This window comes from Calidris pugnax, unplaced genomic scaffold, assembly GCF_001431845.1.
Source record: "Calidris pugnax isolate Ruff unplaced genomic scaffold, ASM143184v1 scaffold44, whole genome shotgun sequence".
NCBI classification, from domain to species: domain Eukaryota; kingdom Metazoa; phylum Chordata; class Aves; order Charadriiformes; family Scolopacidae; genus Calidris; species Calidris pugnax.
This window is the reverse complement of record NW_015094506.1, coordinates 10,896,754-10,910,502: the sequence shown is the minus strand read 5'-3', so window position 1 is coordinate 10,910,502 and position 13,749 is coordinate 10,896,754. Positions and strand designations below refer to the sequence as shown.

Sequence of the window (13,749 nt, the reverse complement as noted above, 5' to 3'; positions counted from 1 at the left end):
ATGCAATCAAGTTGTGAAAAAGACCCATAAAGAATGAAATGTTTTCAAAGAAAGAGAACAAAACCCCCACATTTTTGCAAAACTAGTATTCCATTTTACACTCTAGGTAATCCTGCTATGAAAAGTCTGTTCAGAAAACAGGGGCGAAAGTTATGAAGATTACCCACAAGAACTGTTTAAAAATTGTCTTGGCTTTAGCCCACTTGTAGACAATAGATATTAATGGCCACTATATTCTACATATTGCAAGAGGTTTTCTGAATACCTGAGGAGAAACCGGAAAGGGAAGTCTGAAACTAAGCCTCTCTAACTGACTCACTGTTTAGATGTCCAACAGAAACAGTCAGGAAGTGCTGGAAACAGTTTAGAAATGTATCATTCCATTAGGAAAAAGAAAACAAAACAGAAAAAGAGTCGCAGCTTTTGTTAGTGACGCCAGAGTATACAACAAAGTTGGGGGACAAGGTTCCTGTTTGGGATCATGGTGATACTTTCATAGGGCACTCGTTTGGTTGAGTTGGCTACATGTGGACAGAGAGAGTTGCCAACATTTTGGTGGTTGTTCCTCCAGCTTTGTCTCTTAAAGTAAGGCTTCATCGGTGCTTAGGGGTCAGGGGAAAGCATTTCACTGTCAAATTCACCAGCTACCTTACAGCAGAACCCCTGGTTTGAAAAATGAGAGCTGCATAGAGAGCTGTTTGAGAGGAAGACCATATATAAGGCTATAGGCCAGTGGCAAGGGTCTTTTCCCACAACAGGACATCAGACAACTTCTGAAACTGCAGGAGTGAATGCCTCTGACTGAAGAACAAGACCAACTTTCACTGCTTGGAGGACAGAAAGTAGGGAAGGGCAAGGGGAACAAAGGGGCAAATGACTTAACTTACTAAAATTTTCATCAGCAGGGAGGGTGTATTAGTGGAAAATAGGTTAGTGAAGAAAGCTATAGGAAAAATTAAAAAGCAAGGTACTAATGCTTTTGTCAATCCAAGTGAGAATTTTTCAGATCTTACAAAGTGTGACCAAACGCTGCCCTTGCAACATGTCCTATCTCTATGTTGAGGAGAATGCACTGGCAAAAAAACCCTGAACTCACGAGCTTCTTCAGCATTGTTTCCAACAAAATGTATTTGAACTTCTCACAGTAGTATCCGCATGCAATAAAAAGCCAAACACCAGTCTAAGGGACCCAAACTCAGTGATGTTCCTTGTCTGCAACATAAGATGACACTGGTAACAGCTTACACGCTTCTTATAATGCTGACTCAGGCATTGTAAGATAGAATGAAGGGTGACAACCTGGTTGTGTTGCCACTTCAGGATCACAATGTGCTTGTTGTAAATGCAAACTATCACTTTCCATCAACAAATGCAAGCCATCAGCTTTTCAGTAGTTAAGTATTTTAAACTTTACATATTAGTATTGATGATAATGATCAACAGATTTCCCCACTTTTTCAATGCTTCTATGCACACTGATATAATAAAAGATCAAATTGGAAGAAAAACAACCTATGTATATATTAGCATTCTTTGTTTCTCACCTCTTCCAGATATTTACTGAATCAGTGTACCAAGAAACGTAGCTTGAGCAACATGAAACAGCAGCAGCTAGAAACAACTAGATTGGCGTATGTTACATTCAATACACCAGTTTTACTGACAAGTAAAAAGTACTGCCAAGTAACTGATAATGGAAAAACAACCCGAAGTGGGCAAGAACCTGCAATCAGCTCTATGAAACTACATTAAACACAAGCCAGCTAAATAAAAAAGTAACTTCTTTAAGCAACCAAACCACCTCTGATGGCTCACATCCCACAATCTACTGATATCATCACATCAGGAATGCCAAAATCTGTCACTGGTAAGTCACAGCTTATTCAAATAAGGCCCTTGCATTGTGACCAGAGAAGGAAGAACAAGAAAAGCTGACTTGACCTCTAGCAGAGCTCTACAGACAGTCCCTGCTTCAACAGGAGGCAGCAAGGAGTCAATCACGAACCAGTCTCCAGTTGTCCTGGCTCTGAGGAGGTCCCCCAGCACTCCAGGGGAGCAGCATGAGCCAGTTTTACCACAGACCCTGCTCACTTTAACTCGTGACACTTCATCCTTTAAAACAGATCTCAAGTAACTCCAGGATAATCAGTGTATTGATGGCTTTCATCATCTTTTGGGAATGACATCCCACAATCTGAAGTTTTCCCTTCCAAAATAAAGCATAAATACACATTGACTGTAGAGAAGGGAAAAAGCACTACTTAGCAAATGCGTACAGCAACACAATAAAATCACATTGCTCACACAGCCTACAATAAACATTTTGATTCCAAAATGCACCAAAACTAACATCAGCAGAAAGAATGCAAAACATCTACTCTCTGAAGGTTCCAGCAGAAAAAAGTACAGATAGCCTTGTGCAGCTGGAGGCTGTTACCTTACAGGATCTAAATCCTTGCAATTGAGGAGAGTAAAACAGCACACTTTGTTTTAGTTCTTCCACAACTGGAAGAATTTAGAAATGTACTACTATTTATAATGTCTATTAACTGAAAGAGCCTTTTCTGTTTTGTTGGGGGCATAAAAAAAATCCAATAAAATTCTATACTAAAAAGTTGTTTTTATAATTACTTCAATGTACCTATCTCCCACTAGAAATCTGCTTTAAAAATAGTTAGGCAATAAGAACTCAAAATATTTCTTTTCACAAAGGATGTATCGTATACAATACTGTATTTATCACTACACTGAGCCTGAAGTGAAGTAAATCAAGTAATGTAACAGTCTTATTTATAAGAAAATCAAGCAAGAGCCGTTCAAAAAGAATACATCAGTGACTGTAAGTCTCCCAATACTGCAAATATTTCATGTGAGAGACAACGGCAGACGAGAAAGCTAGACATAGATTAATTCTTCTGCTGAATGTATACTTTGGAATCATGCATAAGAGATCAAATTGTGTTTCAGCAAGGAATCAAAAGAAACAACTTAAAAAGCTGACACCCAAGCCATGAGAAAAGATGTATGTTCATTTAAGGCAGCCCATTACCAAAGCTATTGAAACAAAATAAACAAGACCCACAGTAACAGCTGGGAGGTCACGAAGCTCCTGTCTTCTTTCTGTCCCAGTGTGCTCATTCTGGTAATGTTCAGACAGATCAGTGGGAGTTACACACACTTTCATACATAGTGGACAGATGAAGCCCTGTGAAATGCATATTTGTTTTTAAGAAAATAATAAAGACAAAAGAAAAGAAAATAATTGGACTCAAATGATGTTCAAATTCTTGGGCTAACAGTTCTCTACAATCACCAGAGGCAAAGTCCGCTTTCCTTTTGGAAAGATCGGTTTTGCAAACCACATGTCAATACCATGAAGAAAGCAAGAAGGAACAGTTATTAAGAACATGACAATAAACAAATCCAAACCACACTTTAAAAGCCAGCACTGTGCTGCATACTACTATATGTTTTCCAGACACTCTTGGTACTCCCTTCACGTGAGAGAGGAATAAGCTGCTTAACAAACTGTGAATGGACCATTGTAAGGAATCATGTCAGATCCATCACGTAGCTTCCCATGAGGGCGTTCACATGCTTCACAGAGAGAGGGCAAGCGTCGTGCAGTGAGATTGCAGAAATACTCCTGTAAATTAATAAGCAATGTGCGGCAGCAGGAGAAGCCTACGAGCCAGCGCAGCCGCAGGCCTGGCTGGCATGCTCACTTTGGGAAAAACAGGCACCTTCCTCAGTAGGATTTAAAAAAAAGAAATCAGCACGCTCACCAGAGATTCACCAAAGCCAAAAGTGAAATCAGTTTCTGAAGAACAACAGCTTTACCTCCTCTAGACACACACGACATGCTTAAACACCTAGAAACAGCAGGGTGGAGAGCGAACTGCCGCGAGTCTCCATCCACGTTGCTGGCTGGAGGATGCCCATGCAGCCCTGGCAGAGTGCTGCAGCCAGAAGAGACTGAACACAGCCCTGCGTGCACACATTGGAAGGTTAAAGCCCCTTCCAAAAAGGATGTCTGTGGCAAGCATGCCTAGCTAACACAGCCACATTACACTAATGAAAGTGTAAACATGCTGGTGGACTTACGGCAAGCACAGAGTATTTAGCAACCCCCTGCGGCAGATGGGGTTGCACTGGGACCTAAACTAAAAAGGACAGGCTCAAACATTTCCTCCTTGGGCAGACTGCACAGTGAATAAAAGATGTATCTAGACTTGATCACAGGTCTACATGTGATCTGAAGTGCTGACGTGGCCACAGACGGGACTAAAACAGATTCTCACCTCTGATTGAGCAAGGAACAGTTTGAATTCAGACTTCTCCATGCCTTTTGTTTCATATTACAACACTCAAAACTCAGGATTGATTTCAAAAAGACTTGAGAAGGTAGGAAACACGAGAATCTGCACAGATTTAATAATTATTTTCCATTTGAATCTTGCAGCAATACAAACCAGAAAGTCTCACCAAGAAACTGGAGTGAAAACAATCAGAGAACCGGGTGGGAGCATAACACTAAAACGGACAGCAAGCATTCTGCAAAGCCTGGCTACGGTGCTCCTGGAGAGAAGTTCTCAGAGAGACAACACCTCAGGCCAGCTGCACAGGAAAAGGAAGAAAAGCCCAAAAGAAAGGCTCAAGTTGCACGCTGGAATGCGTGAGTCTCAGCAGAGTAAGAGCCCATCACCAGCTCCAGAGCTCAGCTTCAGACAGACTTTGAAATTATATGCCAAGGAGAACACCTGATTTGTAAGCAATGCAACAGATGGTGGAATTATTGACAACTAAAAGATACATTTCAGTATCAACCAAAAGTGACACAACAGCCTTCAGTCAGACCCGGTTTTGACTCAGTAGCAAGAAAAGCCAATGGTGCAATAGTGCCCGCACACCACCGCTTTGAAAGCTTGTCCTATGTCAAAAAAATACTACTACATTAGTATTGAGGTACCCTGTGACACCCACCAACTCTACAGTCAGTGATATTGCACTCAGGTTAACAGAACTGTGCAATTTTAGCCAAACTTTGGAAAGAAGCAATTATCTCATTGCACATTTTTAAGCCTTAATTAACTACAAAAGTAACAAGATTTTAGTCTGAAGAATTTAGAATTTAGTTTAAGAGTATGTATTTGCTTCAGGGACAGTGTAAATATGCATACAAAACAGATTTGGACTCACAAACGTGTGACATGTATACAGTGCAGCAAAATATTAAGGAACACCTGATTATACTGACTGTAATAAGGGTTCAAGAAATAAGAAATAAGCAGATGCACAGAGGGAAGGCAATGAGGATTTTAAACAGCACAGTGAAAGTTTCTCTTATCTCTTATCATAGCAGACATAGGAGTATTTGAATCATCATGCACTTTATTCAGTGTAAGAAAGGGCACTTTGCTCCCTTTAATGCTGTAATAGGAGTAATTAACCTTGCACTGCATTTGTATGCTAAGCTTGAAACATTTTCAAGCTAGGTAATCAGGCGACATTAGCACAGACTAGCTTCAACAGCCAGTGGAGTCAGTTTGCATTTTTCAGAGTTAATATTTGACAACACTGTAAATCCAAAGACATTGTAATATGGGATTGAAGCAAGAACAACAACTTATTCTGCTGGTTAAGTATGGCATACAGTACATGAAAAATGGATAGGATTTACAAGTGGTAGATTTATACACCAGCACCAAATAAAAACCAACATGTTTGATATTTCACAAGGAGGAGGAGGTTCCCAGCAGACATTATAGCTTAGCAGAAGCAAGGTGAAAAGGGCATACAAGTGTGATAAAATGTTACGCCTCATTTTTCGGAACTCTCATAAAAAGATTTATTAATGAGGAGCCTTAAACTTATGTCTCATTGCTTTTAATTTTAATAATTCATTGCTGGGATTACAGGAAGGACTGCTTGTGACCATTTAGATAGATAAGCCATATAAATATGGCCCAGCCTTCCTTCCTTTATTTAAATAACAACCAATTTGTAGAAGATGATACTTCTGAGTATTTATTTAGCACAGCTGTTACTTAGGGCAGCAAAAGCTACTCCCAACAGCTTCATGGCTCAGAGGAACAGCCCCCAAGGTTTAAGACTCCAGTCCCATGTATGGTGTACAGTACCTCAGAGGAACCTTCGTTATTCACGTCCACGGCATTTCCTGGTGTGGCAGATGAATCCGAATCCGAGCTCTGAGACCCACCTCTACCTGGAGTCTGAAATAGAGCAGGGGAGAGAGGAAAATGAGTGTCTACAGACTGTACTTAATAAAGCATGGTACGTATCCTTTGCAAAGGCCTCTCTTCTACTTGCTGGAATACAGACAAATTTCCCCTCCACAAGAGTAATGAAGCGAACAAGCTGACAAGCAATTATATAATTTTCAGTGCAACACTTCAACAAAAGCTTTTATCCAAGACTTTCCATGCACCAAAGAACAAGGAGACACCAGAAGCAAAGGCCAGGATTTTAAACTACTTCCCCTCACGAACACTCAACACAAAATAAAGAATTAGGCTAAACTCTGCCCTAATATCACTCACTCTGATGTTAAATTAGGTCTCTGTATCCAACAGAAAAACACTAGAAATTACAATCTAAAAGTTTCAGAAGTAGTAAACTATTATCATACTGCTTTCTTGATAACTTGTCTACAATCCAAACAAACCTTTAAATATTTGAAAGACAGAAAACTTAAGAGTGAGGACCCTGCTGGTACAACAAGCACGCAAGCAGTACACTGCCATGATTTGGAAAAAATAAAATTCATGCCTGTGACAAATTTAAAACATGCTAATCAATAAGAAAACCTATAAAAATAAACTGCTATGAATATGTTGCAAAATCAAAACAACAGTATGGATTTGAAACTACAGATTTAGAGAAAATAAACAAATAAATTTGAAACACTACACGATTCAAAAACTAGATAGATGGATCACAGCTTATAATCCTTATTTAACTATAACTTTGATATAAATTTGATTTAACTTCTCTTACTCATTTCCAGAACGCCCCTGCTTGACCAATGGCTGAAGAGTTAGCATACTCAAAGCAAACATCAGTAAAGAAATTATCTTAATACTGATACACAATCCTAGTTTCAACAAAAAAAGAAATGTTCATTATTCAATTCCATGATGACAAGTGCAAATGGGATGAAGTAATGCTACTGCTGTATTTTAGGCCCATCTGGAAATACTTGTAATGTTATAAAGGATTTTCTAATTTAATATAGGGGGATTAAAAACATAGAATTTTAAATATATAGATGGAAATCTACAGAGAGTGGGACAGAAGCAGATAAATAATTTTAGTTTCTAGATCTTGGTGTCTCCAGAATCTTATTGGTTTTAGAATTTTCTTGCTCAAATATATCCTCTTTTTTTTTCCAGATAAACCAGCTATATAACTTTTTATAAGATACCTGCACCATGGATGTTTTTCCATACTTTGAAAATTAAGTACATTTTCCTGCCTTGTTTTGTAAAGAATGTTGTGTTCCCAGCTGTCATAGAGATAACAGCCTTCTATTACTAAGCAAATAAAAAAAATAGGTAATAAAAACAAGTTTACTGGTTAAGGACTAATTTCCCAGTGAGACACAGTTCAACTTTAGAAAGAAGTCCAAAGACTGGCCAAATGGAAGCGAGGAGGAGCGAAGCAGCAAGGTACTGGGGCTGGTGACAGTAAGTGAAGGAGAAAACCATCTCTCCTCATCCCAGCCTTCTCTGGGGTCATCAGTTAAGTGACTGCTGGTTTTCCTACTCCCCTGTCTTTTTTATTTAGATGTTTTATGTTTCTAAAGAAAGTAAGAACACAGTGTAGTTTCCTTCTAGTACAGTACACAAAAGCAATAGGCAAGGTGACACTAGCTCTCCCAAGTTAATAATAGGAGAGACAAAAAAAGGGGTGTAAGCAAAGAATACGATGCATGTGCAAAGCACATCAAAGTGAAGACATGAGTCTTCACTCCAGGCCACTGCTACAGACAATAAACAAGGCACATCCCAGCATGGACCACGGCTGCAGAAGTTTTCATATGACATCAGTCTGGGAGGACCAGCTGATACACTCCAGGGGCAGGGCTGCTGTTCAGAGGGACCTAGATGGGCTGGAGGAACCGGCCAACGGGAACCTCACACCATTCCACAGGGACAAATGTGGAGTCCTGTGCCTGGGAAGGAAAACCCCTGGCAGCAACACAGGACTCCCTGCTGAAAAGGCTTGTGTCAGACAGCAAGCCAAACTGGAGCCAGCAGCGAGCTTCTCAGTAAGACCTGTAAGTTAGAATATTGCATCTAATGTTATAAAGAGTTTTCTTCAGTTTGTATAGTTCAGAATTTCCCTTCCCTGCAATCCATAAACAACAATCATGCAACCCAGAGGTAAGGCTCCCTTGTGAACCCATTCTGTGCAAGAACAAAGAATCCACAGAAGATGTATATACATATATGCCTACGCAAGGGAAGATATCAGGTGTCAAAGCTTTCTTCCATAAATGAGCTGAACTTTCATGATACAAGAATCACCTTCTTACTGAGAGGAATTTTTGAAAAGCCTTTCAAAATCTGAACATGATTAAAAGGATTTGTATGGCAGATAGCTGTGGTGGCTGTTCTGTTCCAGAAAGCCTGAGAACTTGGACCCCTATCTGTCCCAGCATCTACATCCACAAGTAGAAATGGGGTGTTTTGAAACACAGAGAGTGTCAGCATTAATGGACATGCACTTCTTTACTAATGCCTTAGAAGAAACGGAAGCCTTTTGTTCCACTCTTCAGCTCCAAAAAACAAAGAATGTGGCTTCACGTAGTCATGGACAGAAAGACAGGAGAGGGAGAACCTCAACAGAATTGATAGCCTGGGCAATGGCGGTAAGAGATGGTCCAACCACCTCCTTAGACAGGCAGCATATACCTCCACTTTTGCAATACCTGGGCATATACTTTCTGCATATCTAATGAAACATTTCACCCCAAACCCAAGAATCTTCTGTAGCAATTAACATAGTATTTTCTTCACCTTACATCATAACTGCTGTGCACTGTTAATTGCCCAGAACATTTCACCCCAGAGTTGACTGCATTTCGCAATGAGATTTGCATATTAAGTTCTGCTAGTTCTAGCACTACAAATTGGAGATTATTACAACCTCCAGGATGAAAGCTCTTATATTAAAAGCACGGTGTTATTACTACGTGGTTGATTAAAGTATTTGCTTTATGAAACACTTCAGACACGCTATAATCACACTAAAATGCACCACACGGCACGTCTTACTGTGCACAATATACAAGACAGAAATTATTAAACAGTACCTGCTAAAATCCTTTTAACTTTTCAAAAAACAACGTGCTCTCTTTAAAAGAGAAAGCATAATTCCAAGCTAGATTTAGAAAGCTTAGTACAAATAGGTGGCATTTTTTGGTGAGTGGCATGCACAGGGAAGAAGGGTAGGAAGGAAAGAGGTCATTAAATAACTTTCAAGATCAGGAGCAACATCCCATAGTATCCATTTGCAAAGTAATACAGAGCAGCAAGAAAAATTTGATACAAATTTGGAAGGATGTTATGGAAACTGAGACCATAAATGCCATTAACTTATCTTTCAAGGCTGTAATATAATTTAAACATCCTTCACCAGTGAAATAAAGAACGGGGGATTGGGAATATTTTTTCAATTGATCACTGCATGATCAAATAGGTTCACACACATGTTTAAGCTAGGCTCCCAGACCACTGTTACATCAAGTTCCATTAAAAATAAAAAAATCAACAACTTAGACTTTGTGAACTAAGGAAATATTCAGAATGATGCTCTTCATTTTCAATCGGAATACACAGGGAAGCAAAGGAACTACTTATGAATCCCATAGGAAAAGTAAATTTTCACACAGGCTTCTGTATATCCATTTTTACGAAACTGACATTTGACTCTTAAAGGCATACCTGGAGTTGAAAGACTTGTGTAAAATTAGTCTCTCACCCACCCTATTTCTTTTCTAGTTGTCAGAGTTATACCTGTCTACTTTGCAGAGAAGTATATGGTTCTACTACTAGCACTGGAGTTGTGGAAATAATATGCTAAACTTCATAATGCTGTTCTCTGTGTTTTCTCCAAACTGCAAGCTAATAGAAAGAAACATCATTAACAACAAAAAGGGCGACAACGATTGCAGCTTGTTTTCTGAAAAGCAACAGAAAATTATGTAATGAATGAGTTGAGCTAATGCATTAAAATGAAGGAGTATAAATATGGATCGCTACCATGCCATTTTTGCATAGTCATTTATCTGTCTAGCTACACTCCATTCAGTTATGATACTCTTTTCAGCGTTTTTTAAATTCAGAATAAATTAAACCTTTGAAAAAATCTGTTAAGCCTTGAGAAAGTCTGAACAAATATGGATTTATACAGTTTTCCCAGCACAGATTTAAATACTACAGAAGGGTACTATTGTCCAAACATATCAAGGACCTGAAGCAACAAACAAGAGGCGGGAATGAGAAGATAAGAAGGCCAAAGCCCATGTAATCAAACAACCCTCAGTGCTAGAAATGGAGTAGAGTGCAATACAGAAGAGTAATATTGTTTACTTCTAAAGAAGACTGACACTATTTTAGGACTCTGTAAAATGAAATGATTTCTGACTTCATGGGGCACAAAGCCTTTCTTTCCCCACCGTGCCACGGGTTCCACACACGCAGACTCTGTGCCCAGGAAGAGGCACACGTGCTCCCTTCGACTGCATGGGGAGGGAGGGCACGAGCACAGCTGCAGCTCAGCATCCATCCCAGTACACACGCTATCTAGAGAGCCCTGCAATTACAAATGTAAAAAGAAAATTATAGGTAAGGCATGAGATGCAACGCATCCCAGACAAGCAAATACCTCTGCTTCTGAGCCTGGAGTGAGAGAAAAGGTGACTGTACTACCCGAGCTACAGAAATGCCTGCAAAGCCCTGCTCTCCACCTAGACCTCAAGATCTCCAGACCAAGAGCTCAAGCGCTTTTAGAAACAGAGCAATAGGATCGTAGCACCCAAACTACAATTAACAGTTGTAGACACTCACACAAAACGAATGAAGACAAAAACTAATGTAAACAGTAGTCACACCAGCCAAACAGACCATTCCTTCCCTACAAAACATGAGTGATGGGAAGAAGGCTCAGAAGGTCAAAGTAATCAGTTTTCCACCAGCTGAAAATAAATGCCTCCTCCTTACAAGTGGGGGTTTTTTGTTCCTAAGTTTTGGTGTCTTGAAAATGTAAGAAATGAGCTCTGCTTTAGCAGACCAGAGGCAACAGCCACTGTCCCACCAGCAGATGAACAACTGAGTGGGGACACTATGGCCACAAAGAGCATTCAGAGTTGAACATAATAAAGAAAAGAGAGGTCTCTACAGAATACGCATATGTAGGGCTGACAAAAATCAAAATATCTGGGCAGGAAAGTTGTGTGTCAGACATTCCACACAGATGTCTTTTGGGAAGAACTACCTTTTTCTAGATCAGCATAAAAAACAAAGAATGAAACTGAAAAGTGGCAAGAATGAATGAAAGGGGTTTTTACAGTGCAAATGTACAGAACAGATGGATCCCTGAGATGTCATATTGAAAATACACGTAAAATTTAGGAACAGCTTGCAGAGAAAGGACCTAAAACGAGGACCTACTTGAAGACAGCATGCAGATACTAACTTCAAAAACTAAATGAGGGATGTTCAGTGGGAATGAGTATATAATAACTTCTATTTTGAAAACACACCATTCAAAGTCACTAAGAAGATGCTTTTAAAAACAGAAATTACAACTGTGGAAAAAATAAAAAGGTGATCAGAGAACAGAAGAAGTATAAAAAAATAAATATCTGATGTTTTAAAACTTTGGGTACCAGAATTCCCAATAAGTGACTGAAACTATAAGCTGTATCTTTGTAGTTATTGTCTTCCTCCCTTGCAGCTTTACGGCCAGATAAATTTATAAAAAAAAAGAAAAAAAGGAATGTAATCATGAATTCCTATCTTTTTAAACACACTTTCATAACTCAAGTTATATCCCTACTAACGACTAGCCACCTGGCTAGAAAGGATGGCATCACCTATAATCAAAGAATAAAGCCAATACAGATACAAGAAATTAAATTTCAGTGACTGGAAGGTGATTTTTTGCCATCTACATTAATGCTGCACAAGAAAAGGGTGTTTGACCTTCAAATTACTGCCTCAGAGACATGAAAGATTTTAAGAACAGATTTGACAGCAAGCTAAGACTCACTTTTAATACCAAAGTACATCAGAAGTCTTCTTCATACTTTGCTAATCACAGACTGTAAATCAAAAAAGTATGTATGGGGCTGTGTGTACAATCACTACATTTTATAAAAGGCCTAAAGCCCTTTCAGTAAGAGGTGGACTTCTAAAAGCATAGTTTTTTGCACCAACCAAAAGCTTAACACCTTTAAAATTCTTGGTATTTCTCTGTTTATTTTTTAGACAGGAAGAAGTCTGTTCCACCTTTGTTGGCAATTAGCTCTGCTGCAAGCCTGTAATTTTGGGAAGCCACTGGGGAATAGTTATTTGTTCATACTTTTCAGAGAAGATGGCAAGTTTCTAACACACACAAACTTTTGCACTGACTTGAAATTTTTATAGGAAGTCTTTAGCTGTACTTATACTTGGGAGCAAATTTCCTTTGGCACCGTATCAAGCTCTTTCCTACATCACAGAAGCTCTCCTTGATGGCCTGTTATTTCTCAGAATCAATAAACACCCAGTTAAATGCTGCCAATATTTAATTAGACCCGTACTAAGTTTCCCTGCTTGCTAGCAGGGCTTCCCATCCAACTTCAGGAAGGAAGTTCTTCCCTGTAAACACCAAGCTCCAAATAGACCAAGAGTGATCTTCACCTGCTCGGGGTCTATGACTGAAACACGATTTGAGGCGCGCTTTATGCCAAAAAATGTGGTGGTATGCGTACTGATGGACTTTCTTCCCCTCTAGTTAACTCTCATTCTTGTGGCAACGCTTCCTCGCATGGCAGAAAAGTAAAGGATGCCAGCCTTTTCAATGAAAGGCCCTTTCTCAGAGGCGTCAGGCAGACAGCACGCGTCGAAAGGCACTCGGGGTAGGCAGAAGGCAGAGGGCAGCCGGTGTCCCTCTATCCGTGAGCGCCTTCTGCACGACACCGACCCCGCTCTCCTGCCGTGTGGGATCTGGAGCGGGACGTGGAGCTCTGCCTTCCCACCGCCGCCGTGACTCAACCCTTTTGGGTGCATCCTCCAGCCCAGCGCCGGCGACGAAGGACGGACCCCCCAGGCCCTGGGCCACCCCAACACCTGCCCTTGGCCAGCACCTCCCCGAGAGCTTCTAGCCCGGCCACCAGCGGGCTGCAAGCCGGCTGGCACCGCCACGGGGCCAGGCCGGGATTTGGGGAGGGGAGAAGGGTTTCATAAACGAGTGTCACAACTTGGCTGTTCCAACCAGGCAGAGCTGCCGGAAAAGCCGGTTCCTGACACACAGAGACAGCAGGCTGCCGGGCTGACTGCCGGCGCCAGGAGCCCGCAGGCCCCCGGGGCGACAACCCCCGGTCCCCGCGGCGGCTCTGCCCAGGCCGGGCTCCCCTTCGGCCGCCCCCCGCCGCGGCGACGAGGGAAGGCGGCGGGCGGAGACACCTCCGCGCTGCGGGAAGGAGCCACGCCGGGGCAGGGCCGGCCCCTCGCCCCACCG

The 13,749-nt window shown here is 40.9% G+C and overlaps 1 protein-coding gene across 1 annotated transcript in view; it reads right to left on the bottom strand.

Moving 5' to 3' along the window:
• The window catches only part of EEA1 (early endosome antigen 1), a 70,056-nt gene that overhangs the window by 55,589 nt on the left and 718 nt on the right, over positions 1 to 13,749 (bottom strand). Inside the window, exons 2-4 of the mRNA XM_014963303.1 lie at positions 10,672 to 10,839; positions 6,141 to 6,233; positions 3,083 to 3,205 (exon numbers count right to left, since the gene is read on the bottom strand). Coding sequence (XP_014818789.1) covers positions 3,083 to 3,205; positions 6,141 to 6,233; positions 10,672 to 10,839 — 384 coding nt within the window. The remainder of the gene's footprint in view (positions 1 to 3,082; positions 3,206 to 6,140; positions 6,234 to 10,671; positions 10,840 to 13,749) is intronic.